This window comes from Callithrix jacchus, chromosome 12, assembly GCF_049354715.1.
Source record: "Callithrix jacchus isolate 240 chromosome 12, calJac240_pri, whole genome shotgun sequence".
Taxonomy (NCBI): domain Eukaryota; kingdom Metazoa; phylum Chordata; class Mammalia; order Primates; family Cebidae; genus Callithrix; species Callithrix jacchus.
The window spans coordinates 13,262,955-13,278,297 of NC_133513.1; the positions used below are offsets into that span (position 1 = coordinate 13,262,955).

The 15,343-nt window shown below is 41.9% G+C and overlaps 1 protein-coding gene across 30 annotated transcripts in view; it reads right to left on the reverse strand.

The window, feature by feature from the left end:
* PDXDC1 (pyridoxal dependent decarboxylase domain containing 1) overlaps positions 1 to 15,343 on the reverse strand; it is a 97,700-nt gene that overhangs the window by 50,973 nt on the left and 31,384 nt on the right. For 17 of the 30 annotated variants that reach the window (XM_078344657.1, XM_054242583.2, XM_054242584.2 and 14 more), the window contains 2 exons: positions 3,555 to 3,628; positions 2,981 to 3,046 (listed from right to left, as the gene is read on the reverse strand). In XM_078344657.1, coding sequence (XP_078200783.1) covers positions 2,981 to 3,046; positions 3,555 to 3,604 — 116 coding nt within the window. In that variant the 5' untranslated portion in view covers positions 3,605 to 3,628. The remainder of the gene's footprint in view (positions 1 to 2,980; positions 3,047 to 3,554; positions 3,629 to 15,343) is intronic. The other 13 variants (XM_054242585.2, XM_054242586.2, XM_054242582.2 and 10 more) reach the window with 1 other exon arrangement.

Below are 15,343 nucleotides of genomic sequence, written 5' to 3' on the forward strand. Positions count from 1 at the left end.
ACAAATACCCCACCACTCTCCTGTTACTGCTCTCATCTAACTAGACTTGCTAAAAAGTTTTTTTTTCCTTAATTAAATAACTATAAGAGAAAGAAGGTGGTACATATTTTATGCTTTTTAAGAAACAAAGCTCAAATTATAAACTAAATTCTGATATTAACTTACTTGTGGCTAAATAAGTCTTCTACCTAAATATGAGTTTCATTTTAACAAATGTAACCAGTCTTTTTATTTATTTTTTTGAGATAGGGTCTCACTCTGTCACCCAGGCTTGAGTGCAGTGACACGATCTTGGCTCACTGCAACCTCTGCCTCCCGGGTTCAAGCAATTCTCCTGCCTCAGCCTCCTGAGTAGCTGGGATTTACACACATGCACCACAGCACCTGGCTAATTTTTATATTTTTAGTAGAGATGGGGTTTCACCATGTTGCCCAGGCTGGTCTTGAATTCTGGCCTCAAGTGATTCACCCACCTCAGCCTCCCAAAGTGCTGGGTTTACAGGTATCAGCCACCGTACTCGGCCTTTTTGTAGTTTTGGCAGACCATGTTGCTCAGGCTGGTCTCAAACCACTAAGCTCAAGCGATCCTCCTGCCTCAGCTTCCCAAAGTGCTCAGATTATAGGCATGAGCCACTTTGCTCAGCCACCCAGTCTTGCTCTACATTTCTACACATTTCATTTGAATCTTGGAGTATAAGACAGAGAGTATTTAATAAGCATGTAAGAAGACCCAGAAGTCCTTATAATATGTACCTATAATATATAATAAGCGTACTCCTTATTATATTATAATGCCAGTCAGACTATTCCAATGACACTGGCATATCTAATTTCCTCCACTTATGGATCTTGTCTGTTTGGACTAACAGCCTTTAACAATGTAAGCTTCATTCATTACCAGCTCTTCCCCAAGCTGGAAAACTTGAGATCTGATTAAAGTGTAAAAATATTTTACTTCTATCCAAGATACGTTGCTATGAAATGCTCATTACACGAGGAGGTGGAAAGTTATGAAAAGAATTAAAATGGCTGAAGTAGCAACCAATGGCAAGGCAACTTGCAACAGGAATAACATAAAGCTATCTCTCCATTAACAAGAACAGACTAATAAAATGCGTCCTCTTTCAACAAAGGAAGCACCATCAAAACGATGTCCCCAAACCAACTGTCCCCAAGGTGCTGCCCTTCAAGTGAGAGGAGCTCTGGGCCCTGGACACTGTAGAGAGTAGGGCAGGCAGAGGCCCTCGGCTACCCGCCACATGACCCTGAACATGCTATTCCAACTCGTCAAGCTGGACGTTATGGACTTGAGAGGCTTCACACAGTGAAAGTGTGGTACTCAGTCGTGCCTGGCAGGTTACCAGTCTTGAATGCATTCCTAAGTGTGATTCCTCCTAGTGAGTAGCTTAACGTGCTGTCATTTTGAGAATTACAGATGCTGTTGGGAGTATCTCTCCTGGGGAAACGTCAGTGGAATCAGGAGACTAAAACATTAAAGCCTTTTGTTTCCATCCGTAGGCCTGGAGGGAGATTTTATAGGCCCTGCTTCCTGTTCTGACCTGAGAAAGCATTTCCTGCCTCGCTTCACGCTGCATTATTTATGCTATGAATAGGAGTGACTGTTTTAAATAAAGTATTAGTAGTCTCTCAGTGTGTTAGATGTGACATTTACTGGCACACTGTGATCCTTCCTCCATACTTTTCTTTTGCAACCTAGTTCAATTTATATTCAGGTCAAAGGATATTTAAGGGAGTTGTACTGTTTACTTATGTGCAGTTTCCTGGTTATAAAAAGGAAAAAAAAAATAAGTTGTATCAGGGAAGGTGGGCTGGGTCATCAATCCCAGATTAACTGCTAATATCTTTGGAACATTTTAGTCAGCTACTTACTTTTTTGCTATTTTTCCTGCTAGCTCAAACGAGGAAGACATGACAGATTTGCTTCAATTGCCAAACAATAAGTGATTAAATTTGACATTTTCCTTTTCTTTACTGTATTATGAAAACGATAAATCTTATCAAATTAAAATACCTCTTACACTAAAACTCAGTCTACCAAATAGATTACAGGTTTTGAGAATGAACTAAGTATGATATACCAGTCATAATGATGAATTTTTATATCACTTTTATTTTATTTCAGGGATAGGGTCTCATGATGTCATCAGGGTAGCCTCAAATTCGACTCAAGCGATCCTCCTGCCTCAGCCTCCCAGGCAGCTGGGAATACAGGTGTGCACCACTGTGCCTGGCTCCATGTATCATTTCTGAGTCATGAGGTTGCATGAAATTGTTGGTTTAAAAAAAAATTCTTTTTTAAGAGTATCTCTATCACTCAGGCTGGAGTGCAGTGGCACAATGACAGATCACTGTAACACTGAACTCCTGGGCTCAAGTGATCCTCCTCTCTTGGCCTCCCAAAGTGGTGGGATTACAGGTATTACCCACTGTACCCAGCCTGTATTGAATTCCAAATGGGACAGGGAGAAAAGCCAGCAGGTGCAGCAATATCACCAACCAGCCAATGGTACTTCACTTTTCTAATGTTACACTGCACAGAAGTCTATTTAAATTTGTTACGTGTTCATTAAAACTGAAACCGTAAATCAATGATGGTAAGATATTGGTTTAAGTAGGCCAGGTGTGGTGGCTCACACCTGTAATCCCAGCACTTTGGGAGGCCGAGGCGGGTGGATCACCTGCAGTCAAGGTCAGGAGTTAGAAACCAGCCTGGCCAACATGGCGAAATCCCGTCTCTACTGAGAATACAAAAATTAGCCAGGTGTGGCAGCACACGCCTGTAATCCCAGCTACTCAGGAGGCTGAGGCATGAGAACCGCTTGAACAGGGGAGGCAGAGGTTGCAGTGAGCCCACATCGTGCCGCCGCACTCCAGCCTGGACAACAGAGCAAGACTTCATCTTAAAAACAAACAAAAATTTACACCTTAACTAAAGGTATGGATCCTCATTGTCACCTACCTGCCCTGGAGTGGCCCCGGAATATCCCCTGACACAAGCTTCTTTCCATTTTCCTCTTCTGTTCTTCTAATTTAAAGAAAAGAAAAAGCTATTCATTTGTTTCATCATATCAAATTTCTAACTCCTAAACATGCAAATGTGACTATGTTGCCTATAATCTCTTAGTGATTGAGGCAGGATTTGAAACACATTTATCATATCTCCCTGCCTCTAGTTATAGGTACAGTTTGAGTTTTTGGAAAAGATGAGAATACGCAACAAAAAGTTCCACCCACTTCTTATTTACTTGGTGCTTTGCATGACCTGAATATATAACAAGTAATTATAGAGTCAAATCGATATATTAAGTAAATGAAACTCTTAACAGATTTAAACATTTTAAGTCCTTCCTCTCAATTTCAAAATCCTTTAATTACAAGGCACCTTTTACTCAAGACAAATGCCAATTTTCAAGTCAGTTAGAAGCTATGTGTGACACTGTGAAGACAAGATGTATCTTTAACAGGAGGAAACCAGAGCCAACAACTTCACAGCAGGCTGAACTCGATGAACAGGTCACTTCTGTAGTGCTCACCTCTGACTGTCCTCCAACATCTTCATTGCCTCCTTCAAGTTTTTTCCCATTTCAGCTAGCGTGGGGTCTGCTATCTGGGAAACAAAGAGAAAGGAGAAATGTAAATAATTCTCTATTGCCTCTACAACACAATTCACCCAGAAAAATTAAGTGCATAATTTCTTGTGGGTTTACTGTAAAATACATGCATGATCTTAAAACTTCCATCAGTACTAAAGTGTAACAGAAAAAGTAAACGTCCTTCAGAGCCCCACTTGCTGCCATTTTTTTTTTTAATTTTTATTTTTTGAGATGGAGTCTCACTCTGTCACTCAGGCTGGGTGCAGTGGCACAATCTCAGCTCACTGCAACCTCTGCCTCCCAGGTACAAGCAATTCTCCTGCCTGAGCCTCCTGAGTAGCAGGAATTACAGACACATGCAACCATGCCTGGCTAATTTTTGTATTTTTAGTAGAGACAGGGTTTCACCATGTTGGCCAGGCTGGTCTTGAACTCCTGACCTCAAGTGATCCGCCCACCTCGGCCTCCTAAAGTGCTGGGATTGCAGGTGTGAGCCACCACACCCAGTCTCCATTTGTTACTTTTGAATTTTACCATGCATACACCTATCTCCCATCCAAAAAGTAAACAAAATTAAGAATTTAAAGTTTTTCCCAGAATTATTTTTTCACCATTCATTCTGGAAAGAACCAGGTGAAGCCAAAAAGGAGATAAGTTCCTTCCCCCTTGATAAGTTATTAGTCTCATGGGGGTAACCACAAGATCCCCTCAGCCTGGCTTTTGTACACAGCTCCAAGGTACTGGCAACACATGACCCACAGTCCAAGGCAGCTGGACAGCTTGGGCTTTGATGAGATCACACTTCTGATAATAAAGTGAGTCAGTTTCACCTCATACAAGCAATGTGGCAGTTATACAAAGACATGCTATTCTAACAAATATTATTATTTTTGAGACAGTCACTCTGTTACATAGGCTAGGGGTACAGTGGTGTGATCGGGGCTCACTGCAGCCTTGACCTCCAGAAATAAAGTGATCTCCCGACCTCAGCCTCCTGAGTACCTGGGAGTACATGCGCTCATCACCATGCCTGGCTAATTTAAAAATCTTTTTTGTAGATACAAGGACTCATTATGCTGCCCAGGCTGGTCTTGAACTCCTGAGCTCAAGTTATCCTTCTGTCTGGCCCTTCCAAAGTGCTGGAATTACAGGCCTAAGCCAGCGCACCCGCCTTTTTGCAAAATTAAAACACTTATATTCGTTTCCCTTTCTCTCTTCATAATCTCTGTAATTATTTTTAGGGAATAAATTCTTGTTGACTTCAATCTCTGTGTACTATGAGTTGTGTTACGAAAGTTATAGCTCTTTTGTTCCCCTCTTACTCTTCTTCCAAGAATGCTGCTTAAAGCAAGAGCTGTGTTTATCTTTTCCTGTTCCTCACTGTATCTAGCAGATCACTGCCTCCTCAAAATTGTTTTTCAGAAATTCCACTCTGCTTATCAATATAAGATTCACAAAATATTAAATTCTAGACAGGACCTAAGGGATCTAGTCCAGGGATTTTCCCCACTGTGTTCTCCTGAGCCTAAGGCCCCTGGGAGAACTGAAAAGGAAGAGTTAGGTAAGCAGCTGGGGCTTCTAGCTCCCTACCCTCCACTGGGCAGATCAGCTCTGTTTTATATAACAGGGTTTTTTTTTTTTGGGGGGGTTTGTCTGTTTTGTTTCGTTTTTTAGATGGAGTATCATTCTGTTGCCCAGGCTGGAATGCAGCAGCACAATCTCAGCTCACTACAACCTCCGCCTCCTGGGTTCAAGCAATTCTCCTACCTCAGTCTCCTGAGTAGCTGGAAGTACAGGCATGCGCCACTATGGCCACCTAAGTTTTGTATTTTTAGTAGAGATGGGGTTTTGCCATGTTGGCCAGGATGGTCTCAATCTATTGACCTCCTGATCTGCCTGACTCGGCCTCCCAAAGGGCTGGGATCACAGGCGTGACCCACTGCCTCGGGCCCATAACAAGGTTTTGAGTAAAGTTTCATTTATAAAAAATTTCATTGAAAAAAAAAAAATGCTTTGGGAGGCCATGGCAGAAGAATCACTTGAGGCCAGGAATTCCAGATCAGCCTGGGCAACACAGTGAGATTCCATTTTTACAAAAAAAAAAAAAAAGCTGGGTGTGGTACAGTATGCCTATAGTCCTAGCTACTTAGAAGGCAGAGGTAGGAGGATCACATGAGCCTGGGAATTTGAGGCTGCAGTAAGCTATGATCACACCACTGCATTCCAGCCTGGAACAGAGTAAAACCCTGTCTCAAAAAAACAAAAAACAAACAAGAAAAAAGAAAAAAAAAAGGATAGCATAAAAACGTCTGATTCAGGTCTAACATTTTGGAGGTGATGCAGAGGTTACGCAACTTGCCTACAGTCATGGAGCTAACAAATGACAGCGAGGTGCCAGAACCTGGGGTCCCTGACTCCCGTTTCTGGCCTCTATTACATCACGCTGGCTCCCACAAGGGCTTACAAGGTAATCATTTAGCCACAACCACTCCAATTTTTAGATAAAAAAACACAAATTTTAAAACAGATATTTTCAATAAAATTCATCATTTTAACCATAAGAAAACACTGGAAAAAGGCCTCAGGGCTGACAGTGAAGAGAATGAGGAATAGATGATGGTCAAGAGAATTTATCATTATCCCTGAGTCAGCTGGTGATGCTCCTGATGATCCTCACTCCTGTGACACTCCCGTAAGTCCCCTACCATCTGGCCAGAGGAAAAGAGATAAACAGTTTGGCTTGATCATTCACACCTTCATCCTCCCAACAACCACCTGTCTGAAACACCCTTGTGCTTTTTATCTCTCGCCACCTATTCAATTACAAGTCAATAATTCCAGGAAACCTTTGGGACAAAGCCATCTTTGCTCTTTTACATACCCTCTAATGATACTGATGCCTTTTTTCCTAAACCAAAAATCTAGACTTGTTGCCTGACAACGTTGGTTGTATTTGTGGGGACAACAGGACAGAATGCCTGCAGTTGAGGCCGTTATGATGTGCAACTACCATTTAGCCTCATGATTCCTTACATTCTTCACTGTGAACAGTTTTATAGATGTGCTTTCCAGTATAAATGTGCTCTCCAATTAGATTATAAGCTTCCTGAAGGAAGGGATTCAGATTCCTACTAATTTTGACTTCTCTTTAGACCAAGGGTCTAAAGTTGGCTCAATTCTCTGATTGTCATATTACTCTGAAAATCCCTTAGGAAGGCATGCCAGACTGGATATAAGCATACTGTTTCCTCTGTAAGTACAACACAGCTATTTCTTTCTACAGAATTATAATGAATATTTCAGTTAAGAATAGATACAATACACCAGGCGTGGTGGCTCATGCCTGTAATCCCAGCACTTTGGGAAGTCAAGGCAAGAGGATCACTTGAGTCCAGGAGTTCGAGAGCAGCCCAGGCAACATGGCAAAACCCCATTTCTACAAAAAATACAAAAAAAAAGTTAGTCAGGCATGGCAGCGCATGCCTGTGGTCTCAGCTACTCAGGAGGCTGAGGTGGGAGGATTGTTTGAGCCCAGAAGGTCAAGTGAGCCAAGATCGCGCCACTGCACTCCAGCCTGGGCGACACAGCAAGAACCCGCATTGATTAAAAAAAAAGAAAAAAAAATAGACAGACAAAATATAGCCTAGGCAATACGGCAAAACCTCATGTCTGCAAAAAGTACAAAAACCAGCCTGGCATGGTGATGCGTGCATATAGTATCCGGCTACTTGCGAGGTTTATGTGGGAGGATCACATAATCCCGGGAGGCTGAGGCTTTGGTGAGCCGTAATCACACTACTGCACTGCAGCCTGGACGAGAGTGAGAACCTGTCTCGACAACAACAACACACACACACACACACACACAAATGGTTGGTTCAGAAGCCATATTGTGTGAATACTCATTTAAAAACACTAAAATCCCAGGTAATGACAAGATGCTTAAACTGTGAAAGGCAGGAAGGAAATGCAGATTCATAATCCCCATGTGAATCTCTGACTCTGGAGTATATATGCACTGCATGGACTGGCTTACATTTAAATTGTTCTTGCTGGTTGCGTGTGGTGGCTCACACCTGTAATCCCAAGCACTCTGGGAGGCCAAGGTGGGCGGATCACCTAGGGCCAAGGAGTTTGAGACCAGCCTGACCAAGATGGCAAAATCCCTTCTCTACTAAAAATTAAAAAATTAGCCAGGTACTCAGGAGGCTGAAGCAGGAAAAACTGATTGCACCGCTGCACTCCAGCCTGGGTGCCAGAGCAAGACTGTCTCAAAAAATAAAATTAAAATTAAAAAACAAATAAATAAATTGTTACTGCTCTTCAGGGGTAAGCCCAGTAGGAGAGGGTGGGTAGGAAAAGCAGCAGGGATAGTTAAGTTTGGGTGAGTAAATGTGAACGTGCTTTGTTTCCAATGCTGTAGACCCATGTTTGTTGCATTAATTGGATAATCAAAAATATAAAGTATTATCCAGTTTCAGGATATTAGATCTAAACCAAGGAATGCGCTATGAAAAGTTGCAGATTTATTAACTGATCCCTTAAAACTAAAAACAATGCCTTCATAAGCTTCTACTGAGGGCAGCTACCACTTTCTTCACCACATTTCTTATCTTCAATAGCTGTGGGCAATGCCAAAGTAGTTGTATGATCAATATTTATAAACAGCAGAGCAACAGCCAGACACAAACCTAAATGAAGAATTAAATTCTATAAAGATGTCTATTATTCAGTACATAGAAGGAGACTGTTTGATAATGTTGACCAAAAAAAAAAAAAAAAAAAACCCAGCAGGCCAGGTGCAGTGGCTCACGCCTGTAATCCCAGCACTTTGGAAGGCTGAAGCAGGCAGAACACTTGAGGTCAGGTCCTTGAGACCAGCCTGGCCAACATGGCAAAACCCTGTCTCTACTGAAAACACAAAAATTAGCCAGGTGTGCTGACAGGAATCTGTAATCCCAGCTACTCTGGAGGTTGAGGCAGAAGAAACGCTTGAACCTGGAAGGCGGGGACTGCAGTGAGCTGAGATGGTGCCACTGTACTCCAGCCTGGGTGACAGCGAGATTCCATCCAAAACAAAAACAAGTAAACAAAAAACAGTATTCTATGTCAGGTTCCTGGGAAAAAAACATTAAATGATTGCTGTATCCCTTCTGCAGGGTCAGACACTGAGTAAGTATTCAATCGGATTTGTGATCCCTTATAATTACTAACTGGCATGCTTACTATATTCCAGGCATTGTGCTAATAATTAACCCCTCTATACACATTACCTCCTCACAAGCCCTAAATCATAGTACGCTTTACAGCCAGAATTTAAAACTAAGTATAATTCTAGAACCAGTGCTCTTAACCACTGCACAATACTCCTCAATTTTATCAGTAAGTAAATGAAGCAACTCAACACTTAAAAAAGGCTCGTACTCGAAAATTATATTTAGAACTAAGCTTTAATTTTAAAGATTATTCTTGCTTGATTAATGTTTTCACCTAGGAAGAACTCTCTCTACAGAGAAAATTTCTATTTTACAACAGTCTCAACTGATGACCATAAACTCATCATCCAGACCAGGGCATTTGTTTTTCCTTTTCCACCAACCTTAAACCGAACATTTTTAAGAGTGAAAGTGGGGCTGGGCATGGTGGCTCACACCTGTAACACCAACACTTTGGGAGGCCAAGGTGGGCAGATCACCTGAGGTCAGAAGTTTGAGACTAGCCTGGCCAAAATAGTGAAACCCTGTCTCTACTAAATATACAAAAATTAGCTGGGCATGGCAGCATGCACCTGTAATCCCAGCTACTCGGGAAGCTGAGGCACAAGAATCATTTGAACCTGGGAGATGAAGGTTGCAGTGAGCCAAGATCACACCACTGCACTCCAGCCTGGGCGACAGATCAAGACTGTTTCAAACAAAACCCCAAAACCAAAAAAAGTGCAACAGAGCATTTACAGAGGGAGTATATCTACATGCACATTTTCTGATAGATGCTAATTGCTGAGAATTTAGAAACAGTTATACCTCTCTGCAAATTTATAAACTGTATTTCAAGTACTGTTGACTGTTGTGTAATGAAGTGAGTTCAGTATTTTTGCTACAATTATATCTAACACAGATGCATAGTAAGTATGACTGTATTCTCCTTTGCTAAGGAGAACCATTCAAGTGTATGGTCATGGCCACAAAACTGAGACTCTTGTTGCTGTTTTTGAGATAGTTTCACTGTCTCTCAGGCTGGAGCACAGGAGCACTAGCAGGATCTCTGCAACCTCCACCTCCTGGGCTCAAGTGGTTCTCCCTCCTCAGCCTCCTGAGTAGCTGGGATTACAGGCACCTGCCATCACATCCAGCTAATTGTTTGTATTTTTAGTAGAGACAGGTTCTCATCAGGTTGCACTCCCAACCTCAGGTGATCTGCTCTCCTCTGCCTCCCAAAGTGCTGGGATTACAGGCGTGAGCCACTGTGCCCAGCCAGAACTGAGACATTAAACAGTAGCTCATTTTATAAAACAAGACCTACTATTGATACCTTCATGAGCACTTTTTTTAATCATCTTTTTTTTTTTTTGAGACACAATCTTGCTCTATCACCCAGGCTATAGTACAGTGGCGTGATCATAGCTGGCTGGAGCCTTGAATTCCTGGGCTCAAGCGATCCTCTACCCTCAGCTATCTGAGCAGTCAGGACTACAGGCACATGCCACCATGCTTAATTTTTAAAAAATTTTTGGAGAGACAAGGTCTTGCTATGCTTCCCAGGATGATCTCAAACTCTTAGCCTTATAAGCAATCCTTGGCCCCCTAAAGTGCTAAGATTAGAAATTTGGGCCACAGTGCCTAGTCAAGAATCATTTTTATGCTAGGTGATTTTTATCACTTTTATGCTAGGTGATTTTCATCACTTTCGGACAGTATGGGATATTAAAATACTCCACCACTATCAGAAGAAATATTACACATGTAATGTTAAAATTGCTTCAAAGTTCTGACAATTTAAATATTAGGGGAAAAGTCAAGAATCAAATGCAAGGTAAAATAACATAGGAGGTCAGGGAGCAATTCTCAGTTTTTTAAAAAAGCTAATACAATATTATAAATTTATGTGGAATAAGGCTGCATAGATTAATGAAAAAAAAAACACTTACTTTTGCTTTTGGCTAGAATTATATCAACCTAGTATGAGGTATGATTCCTACCTCTCTCATCTGGAATATATTCTATTTTCTATTTTGTTCTTTTTGTTAATCGATACACAATCATTGCACATATTTCTGGGGTATAAGTCATCTTTTTTGGTTTTTAAAAAACTGCTGCTAAACTGATTAGACATTCCATATATAGGATGTATCCTGGAGTTTGAAAAAAATCACCATTTGATGGATGTTTACAGTTACCAGTAATGAGATAAACAATTTTTTTCTTTTTTCTTTTTTTGAGACAGAGTCTTGCTCTGTTGCCCAGGCTGGAGTGCAGTGGTGCTCCACAGGCTCACTTCAACCTCCACCTCCCAGATTCACGCGATTCTCCTGCCTCAGCCTCCCAAGTAGCAAGGATTACAAGTGCGCACCACCATGCCTGGCTAATTTTTGTTGTATTTGCAGTAGAGACAGGGTTTTGCCATGCTGGCCTCAAATTCCTGGCCACAAATGATTCACCCGCCTCAGCCTCCCAAAGTGCTGGGATTACAGGTGTGAACCACTATGCCTGGGCAACGATCTTTCATTAATAAAGTTTCTTTACTAAGATGTTGTTTATCAGATCTTCCAAAAGTGGAAACTACAGTAGATATAAAAGGAGTTTTTCGAGCCTAAGATTTGGGAATTAACACCCTAGCCACTTTAAAATTTTTCTCAGCTTTGGAAAGTACACTAATCAACACTTTCCTCTATTAAACCAGTTCACCAAAGTGTAAATTTAAAAAATTATACATGTGGCTGGGCACGGTGGGTCATGGCTGTAATCCAGCACTTTGGGAAGCTGAAGCAGCCGGATCACAACATCAGGAGTTCGAGACCAGCCTGGCCAACATGGTGAAACCCCATCTCTACTAAAGATACAAAAAATTAGCTGGGTGTGGTGGTGCAAACCTGTAATCCCAGCTGCTCAGGAGGCTAAGGCAGGAGAATCGCTAGAACCCAGGAGGTGGAGGTTGCAGTGAGCCAAGATCATGCTATTTTACACTCATATATATATTTATTTTTACATGATTGTGGAAAAAAATACCTCAAATCTAAGAATTTACAGACCTTACAGTTCAGCACAAACCTAAGTTAAAAGGGGGGGGCAGGGATGGGATGGGAGGGGGAGGGTGGTAAGGGCTAGAGTGACAGAAAGCAGGGATCTACAGTAAAGGGACACAGGGACATTTTCAGGAGATGGAAATACTCTGTACCTTTTTTGGGTGGGTGGGTAGGGGATTTATTTTTTAAGACAGGGTCTCACTCTGTCCCCCAGGCCGAGTGCGGCAACACCATCGTGGCTCACTGCAGCCTCACCCTCCTGGGCTCAAGCAATACTCTCACCTCAGCCTCTCAAGTAGTTGGGACTACAGGTGCATGCCAACAAGCCTGGTTATGTTTTTATTTTTTATAGAGATGAGGGTCTCACTATGTTGCCCTGGTTGCCCTGAAACTCCTAGGCTCAAGTGATCCTCCTGTCTTGGCCTCCTCAAGTGTTGGAATTACAGGTGTGAGCCACTGCTCCAGGTCAGTGCTTTTTATCTTGATCATGTGATAATGTGACTACAACTTCCAAAACACAAACTGTGTAATTAAAATGGGTATTTTTATTGTATGTAAATTGTCCCTCAATAAAGGAAAGTGAATCCATTTAAAGTAGATTTAAAAGACAATATTAAGCAAATAATAGTATAGGTGGTACATCAATGTGGCCAAATTCACAAATGGTACATGAATAACTGCTTTTGGAAGATACAGAGCTAAGCCCTTAAAGAGAAGGCTTTTAAGAGAAGCAGGCTCTATAAAAAAAAGAAAGAAAAAGTCTAAAATGTATTTTGAAAAGTACATTAAGAATAACATTAATCAGTAATAGAAATATGTAATACTTTAATTTCAACAAGGTTTTTTTCAGGAGAGGAATGTTCTTATTTGGGGGACTCTTAGGGCTTATTTGGGGGGCTCCTAGGGCTAACTAAAGAGAAAACAGCTGCTCATATTAGAAGACTGTGGTGTTATCAAATGCTAATGTACACTGTATGCATTAGACATAAAAAATTATCGTTCTTCAGCTAAGATGAAAAGCAAGAGGTAAAGCTCCAAACAGCTTCCTAACTAACCAACTACTCTTGCCTCCTACAGCTTTCTAAACAAGGCAAATCCGGAAGAGGGATAATCATTCAACCTTCATCTCTGCAAAAATCATTTCTTTTCCTCCCAGGAGAAAAGCAAACAGTGTCTGCTACCTAGCACTAAACAAGTTCCCCAAACACCAGACGTCTACTATAATACATACCTCTGAGAAGCCACAGCAGGAACACAATGTTCCTTATGGCAAGGATGAGAGAAGAGGACAGGAATCCTCTGAGTTGATACAGTGACTTGTAAACCTGGTTTATCTTGTTGGAGTCTCAGTTTTTTACATCTGTAGGTATTTTTGCCTGATTCAACAGTACAATAATTAAGAACTAGAACTTTTGTTTCTCCCATCTTTTTTTTTTTTTTGAGATGGAGTCTCACTCTGCTGCCCGCACTGGAGTGTAGTGGTGCGATCTCCTGAGTAGCTGAGACTACAGGCATGCGCCACCACACCAGTCTAATTTTTGTATTTTTAGTCGAGACAGGGTTTCACCATGTTGGCCAGGCTAGTCCCCAACTCCTGACCTCAGATGATCCACCCACCGCGGCCTCCCAAAGTTCTGGGAGTACAGGTGTGCGCCACCACGCCCAGCTGACTCCTCTCATCTTCTAAGTACTGGATACTCTCTGAAAGTCTTATTTTTGGCCGGGCGCAGTGGCTCAAGCCTGTAATCCCAGCACTTTGGGAGGCCGAGGAGGGTGGATCACGAGGTCAAAAGATCGAGACCATCCTGGTCAACATGGTGAAACCCCGTCTCTACTAAAAATACAAAAAATTAGCTGGGCATGGTAGCACGTGCCTGTAATCCCAGCTACTCAGGTGGCTGAGGCAGGAGAATTGCCTGAACCCAGGAGGAGGAGGTTGCGGTGAGCCGAGATCGCGCCATTGCACTCCAGCCTGGGTAACAAGAGCAAAACTCCCGTCTCAAAAAAAAAAAAAAGTCAGTCTTATTTTTAACCATCATGGTCTCTACAGTTGAGTGTGTCTCTTAAGAACATGAAGACATGCTGTAATTACTGGCTCATTAAGCATCAGAATCTTTCTAGTTGCAAAGGGTTAGCCAAGTACTGTATGAGTATTTAACCCTATAAACTGCTCAAGAAGAGAGGCGAAAAATAGGAACGAAAAGGGCAAAAACAGGAGGACGGGGCAGTAGCTCACGTCTATAATCCTTGCACTTTGGGAAGGCCAAGGCAGGTGGATCACCTGAGGTCAGGAGTTCAAGACCAGCCTGGCCAACATGCTGAAACCCTGTCTCTACTAAAAATACAAAAAATTAGCTGGGTGTGGTGGTGGGTACCTGTAATCCCAGCTATGCAGAAGGACGAGGCAGCAGAATCGCTTGAACCCAGGAGGCAGAGGTTACAGTGAGCCGAAATTGTGCCACTGCACTCCAGCCTGGGCAACAAAAGCAAAACTCCATCTCCAAAAAAAAAGAGAAAAGGGCAAAAATACCCAACAGTGGAAAGCAGGCAGTAAGTTAACAGCACAGATCACATCTCAGTCACAGAGCGCAGTACCTGAAGGAGGGAAAAGGTCTCCAATCAACTGACTCAGACACATGTTGGAGATGCTAGAGATCCAGTCTGTGTTCCAAAAAACTGTCCCAAAGACCATTATTGCAGAGTCGATTCATATAGACCTTACGACATGAGAAACGCTTCCAGATAACCACACCGATGGACAAATACCATACAACAGAAAGCTCTATTTCTAAACACTTAACTATTTATCTGGAATCACACCCTTATTTTGGAACAAAAAGAAAATTGCTAAAGAGAAGCATGCTATAGTCACTTGATACTGTTACAGTGCTTTAAGTTAGGCTTTTTTATAGGCAGTGTTTCCTAGGGCTTGTTAGCGAGCGATCAAATGAGAAAGGTAAAGATGAAATGGCTTTCCTGTCTCTTGATTTTGATCTACCAGCAATATAAGGCACACTCATAAAGAACTGCATCACATTTACAATTAAACTCTTGAAAAGCATCATTCTGAGCTATAGATTCTGCCTAAAGAATGTCTTCCACACAATCTTTTCTGGTCACTTCTCCATGCACTCACAACTTGTTTCTTAATTCCTATGCTTTTTATCCCTCCTACTATACAAGGATTTGTCCAAAAAAAGTATGCCCCTTACATAGCCTCCTTCAGGGGTCATATCTTATTTACCTTGTGTCTCTATCAGCATTCAACACTGGGCTTTGACCACAGATGACCTTTTATGAATTGAAGGTGACCTTCAATTCATAAAAATTATAAATCAGGTTTGGGTGTGGTGGCTCACACCTGTAATCTCAGCACTTTGGGAGGCCGATGCAGGCAGATCACTTGAGATCAGGAGTTTGAGACCAGCCTGGCAAACATAGTGAGACCCCATTTCTACTACAAATACAAAAATTGGCTAGAAATGGT